Here is a 4,758-nt window from a genome sequence, read left to right on the forward strand (position 1 = left end):
GTGGTCAGTGCCAGCTGTCGGAGTGGTCAGTGCCAGCTGTCGGTCGGAGTGGTCACTGCCAACATCTGTTTCCCTGCCAGCTCTGGGGTGAGGGGTGAGGGGGGTGGGGGTGGGGGTGGTTTTGCCTCTGGGTCTCTGACCTTGAAGGGAAACTGGACACGGTCTCCTAGTTACATCGATTGACGTGTCTGCAGCTTGGGGACGAAGGGGGCGGGGGCGGAATCTGGAGCCAAACCCCGCCCCCTCCCGCTGATAGGCTGCCCGCGGTGTCCATCAGGCCGGACACGCCCCCTGCTCCCCGGCCCTTTAAATGGTGCAGCAACAGCCAGAGAGCAACTGGAGCGCAACTGACTGACACCGGAGTGAGTAGCAGTGTTAACCCGGAGTGTGTGTGAGGCAAACACACCCTCAATCCCGGAGTCTGTCTGCAAAAAACACCCTCAATCCAGGAGTCTGTCTGCAAAAAACACCCTCAATCCAGGAGTCTGTCTGCAAAAAACACCCTCAATCCAGGAGTCTGTCTGCAAAAAACACCCTCAATCCCGGAGTGTCTGCAAAACACCCTCAATCCCGGAGTGTCTGCAAAACACCCTCAATCCCGGAGTCTGTGTCTGCAAGAAACAACCTCAATTCCGGAGTCTATCTGCAAAACAACCTCAATTCCGGAGTCTCTGTCTGCAAAAAACACCCTCAATCCCGGAGTCTGCGAACTACAGCCGTTTCGGTAAGTGCCGGAGGAACATTTCAACTCCTCTTTCAGAGCCTCACCGCCCTGGGGGCTGGGGAGTGCCTGACACTCCCATCAGGTAGGGAAGAGGGTCTCTGGGAGGGAGCTGGGGTGGGTGAGGGAGTGGTGGGAGGGAGCTGGGGTGGGTGAGGGAGTGGTGGGAGGGAGCTGGGGTAGGTGAGGGAGTGGTGACAGGGAGCTGGGGTGGGTGAGGGTGATGGGAGGGAGCTGGGGTGGGTGAGGGTGATGGGAGGGAGCTGGGGTGGGTGAGGGTGATGGGAGGGAGCTGGGGTGGGTGAGGGTGATGGGAGGGAGCTGGGGTAGGTGAGGGAGTGGTGGGAGGGAGCTGGGGTGGGTAAGGGTGATGGGAGGGAGCTGCGGTAGGTGAGGGAGTAGTGACAGGGAGCTGGGGTGGGTGAGGGTGATGGGAGGGAGCTGGGGTAGGTGAGGGAGCGGTGGGAGGGAGCTGGGGTGGGTGAGGGTGATGGGAGGGAGCTGGGGTAGGTGAGAGAGTGGTGGGAGGGAGCTGGGGTGGGTGAGGGTGATGGGAGGGAGCTGGGGTGGGTGAGGGTGATGGGAGGGAGCTGGGGTGGGTGAGGGCGTGGTGACAGGGAGCTGGGGTGGGTGAGGGAGTGGTGACAGGGAGCTGGGGTAGGTGAGGGAGTGTTGGGAGGGAGCTGGGGTGGGTGAGGGAGTGGTGGGAGGGAGCTGGGGTAGGTGAGGGAGTGGTGGGAGGGAGCTGGGGTAGGTGAGGGAGTGGTGGGAGGGAGCTGGGGTAGGTGAGGGAGTGGTGGGAGGGAGCTGGGGTAGGTGAGGGAGTGGTGGGAGGGAGCTGGGGTAGGTGAGGGAGTGGTGGGAGGGAGCTGGGGTAGGTGAGGGAGTGGTGGGAGGGAGCTGGGGTAGGTGAGGGAGTGGTGGGAGGGAGCTGGGGTAGGTGAGGGGGGTGATGGGAGGGAGCTGGGGTAGGTGAGGGAGTGGTGACAGGGAGCTGGGGTAGGTGAGGGAGCTGGGGTGGGTGAGGGTGATGGGAGGGAGCTGGGGTGGGTGAGGGTGATGGGAGGGAGCTGGGGTGGGTGAGGGAGTGGTGGGAGGGAGCTGGGGTGGGTGAGGGAGTGGTGGGAGGGAGCTGGGGTAGGTGAGGGAGCTGGGGTGGGTGAGGGAGTGGTGGGAGGGAGCTGGGGTGGGTGAGGGAGTGGTGGGAGGGAGCTGGGGTGGGTGAGGGAGTGGTGGGAGGGAGCTGGGGTGGGTGAGGGAGTGGTGGGAGGGAGCTGGGGTGGGTGAGGGAGTGGTGGGAGGGAGCTGGGGTGGGTGAGGGAGTGGTGGGAGGGAGCTGGGGTGGGTGAGGGAGTGGTGGGAGGGAGCTGGGGTGGGTGAGGGAGTGGTGGGAGGGAGCTGGGGTGGATGAGGGTGGTGGGAGGGAGCTGGGGTGGATGAGGGTGATGGGAAGGAGCTGGGGTGGATGAGGGTGATGGGAAGGAGCTGGGGTGGGTGAGGGAGCTGGGGTTGGTGAGGGTGGTGGGAGGGAGCTGGGGTGGATGAGGGTGGTGGGAGGGAGCTGGGGTGGGTGAGGGAGCTGGGGTGGGTGAGGGTGGTGGGAGGGAGCTGGGGTGGTGGGAGGGAGCTGGGGTGGTGGGAGGGAGCTGGGGTAGGTGAGGGAGCTAGGGTGGGTGAGGGTGGTGGGAGGGAGCTGGGGTAGGTGAGGGAGCTGGGGTGGGTGAGGGTGGTGGGAGGGAGCTGGGGTAGGTGAGGGAGCTGGGGTGGGTGAGGGTGGTGATGGGAGGGGTGAGGGAGCCGGGACAGTACAGGTGGTGGGAGGGTCATTGGGAATCTGGAGTTTGAGATGAGTGAGGTTCTGATGGGAGTGGAGGGGGAGGGTCTCTGGAGAGTGAGAGTGGAGGGGGAGGGTCTCTGGAGAGTGAGAATGGAGGGGGAGGGTCTCTGGAGAGTGAGAGTGGAGGGGGAGGGTCTCTGGAGAGTGGGAGTGGTGGGAGAGGAGGGTCTCTGGAGAGTGAGAGTGGAGGGTGTGATTTCGGTGAGTGATGCTGAGACCCTGGGGGTAGGTTTTGATGGGCTGGTGTCAGTCTCCGTGTGGGGAACTGGCTGATGGTGGGTGAGTGCCTCCTTGCCCCGGTTGAGTGTTTGGTGTGGGCCTCGATGGGCCGCTCCGACTGGTGGGAGTGTCACTCTTTAAAACAAAACACTCTGCTTCCGTCTGCTGGTCGGTCTGAGCCCTGCCCACTGCTGCCACACCCTGACAGTCCTCCCCAAGCCTGGGCACACCTGAAGCTTCTGGAGCTGCTTTCTGGTGATGTCTGTTCCTTTAGCCCCCTCACTCACTCGCCCCCTCACTCACTCGCCCCCTCACTCACTCGCCCCCTCACTCACTCGCCCCCTCACTCACTCGCCCCCTCACTCACTCGCTCGCACTCTCTCAAACACTGGGACGCACAGTGACACACCCAAAGCCCTCCAACTCTAACACAGCAAGCCTCTGTGTTCCTGTCCGCACAAACCCATTGTCACTCTTTGTTATATTTTGTTTCCTCCTGGCACGTCCCCCACAAGCACGTGCTCCGATGCCACCTTTCCTGACTCTGCTTCACCCTCCACCTGCCCTCGCACTTGATATCCAATCGCCAAGCCCCATCTCTTCACCCCCCGCCCCCTCTTCCCTTCTCCGTGCGTAGCGAGGCTTCGGGTTAGCACGTCATCTTTTGCCTCTTCCTCTGCACAAGAATCCTACAGCACAGGAGGAGGCCATTCGGCCCATTGTGCCGACTCTGAACGATCTATCCCATTAGTCTCCCCTCCCCTCTAGCCCTGCAAACGTCCCCCCTTCCAGTATTTATCCGATTTCCCCCCCTTTTGAAAGTTCCTATTGAATCTGCTTCCACCGCCCTTTCAAGCAGCGCCTTCCAGATCACAACAACTCGCTGTGTAAATAAAAAACAAATTCTCCCCATCTCCCCCTCTGGTTCTTTTCCCCGATTCTCTTCAATCTGTGTCCCCCTCTGGTTACCGACCCTCCTGCCCAGTGGAAACAGTTTCTCCTTATTGACTCTGTCCGAAACCCCCCTTCCTGATTCCGAACGCCTCGATTCAATCTCCCCCTTAACCTTCTCCGCTCTAAGGAGAACAATCCCAGCTTCTCCCGGTCTCTCCACACGAACTGAAGCCCCTCATCCCTGGTCCCATTCGGGGTCAATCTCCCTCCGCACCCTCGACATCCTTCCTAAAGTGCGGGGGCCCAGAATCGGACACCGTGCTCCCACTGGGGGCTTAACCAGTGAGACGGTTTGGTTAAAAAGATTGTTGCTTCTGTATCTTATTGGTAGTGACAGTCGCTTCTGTTCAGTAACCCTCGAGCGTTATTTCTAACTGGTTGTCTCCCTCTCTCTGTATTCGGCCACCAGCCTTCCCCAAGATGCAGACCCCAGGCCAGAAACGGGGCGGCCGCTCCAACACCGCCACCACCCCCCTGAGCCCCACCAAGATCAGCCGTCTCCAGGAGAAGGAGGACCTGCAGAACCTCAATGACCGGCTGGCCGTCTACATCGAGAAGGTCCGCTCGCTGGAGTGCGAGAATGCCGGCCTGCGCCTGCGCATCTCCGAGTCCGAGGAGGTCACCAGCCGCGAGGTGGTCAACATCAAGGCCATGTACGAGAACGAGCTGGCCGACGCTCGTAAAACCCTGGACAACGTGGCCAAGGAGAAGGCCCGGATGCAGCTGGACTTGGGCAAGTTGCGCGAGGACTTCAGTGAACTGAAGAACCGGTAGGCGTCCTCGTTTTCGTCTCCGTTTGGGCAGCGCACTTAAAGGCTGGGCCGCCCTGTCCTTCCTCTCCAATCCTTCCACCGCCTAATCTGAGTGATTTCTGGCACCTCGCGTACCCAACTCCACCCCCTTTTGCATCAACGTCCATCTCCTCCCTCCCTTTACCGCAGCCTCCCTTCGATAGGTGCTCCCTCCATCCCTGGTTTCAAAAGCCTCTTGAGGCTGCCTTTACCCCCGCTCCGCCCTTCCCAACAAG

At 61.5% G+C, this 4,758-nt stretch overlaps 1 protein-coding gene across 1 annotated transcript; it reads left to right on the plus strand.

Moving 5' to 3' along the window:
- Positions 1 to 654: 654 nt before the first annotated feature.
- On the plus strand, positions 655 to 4,505 carry LOC144674966 (prelamin-A/C-like). Its single transcript, XM_078536055.1, has 2 exons — positions 655 to 724; positions 4,141 to 4,505. Exon 2 carries the CDS (start codon positions 4,152 to 4,154, stop codon positions 4,503 to 4,505), a length of 354 nt encoding a protein of 117 aa, XP_078392181.1. The 5' UTR covers positions 655 to 724; positions 4,141 to 4,151.
- Positions 4,506 to 4,758: the final 253 nt, after the last annotated feature.

Source organism: Cetorhinus maximus, unplaced genomic scaffold (assembly GCF_964194155.1).
Source record: "Cetorhinus maximus unplaced genomic scaffold, sCetMax3.hap1.1 HAP1_SCAFFOLD_871, whole genome shotgun sequence".
NCBI classification, from domain to species: Eukaryota; Metazoa; Chordata; class Chondrichthyes; order Lamniformes; family Cetorhinidae; genus Cetorhinus; species Cetorhinus maximus.

Coding starts and splice junctions, on each gene's coding strand:
- LOC144674966 (XM_078536055.1), top strand. CDS start 4,152: ATGCAGACCCCAGGCCAGAAACGGGGCGGCCGCTCCAACACCGCCACC.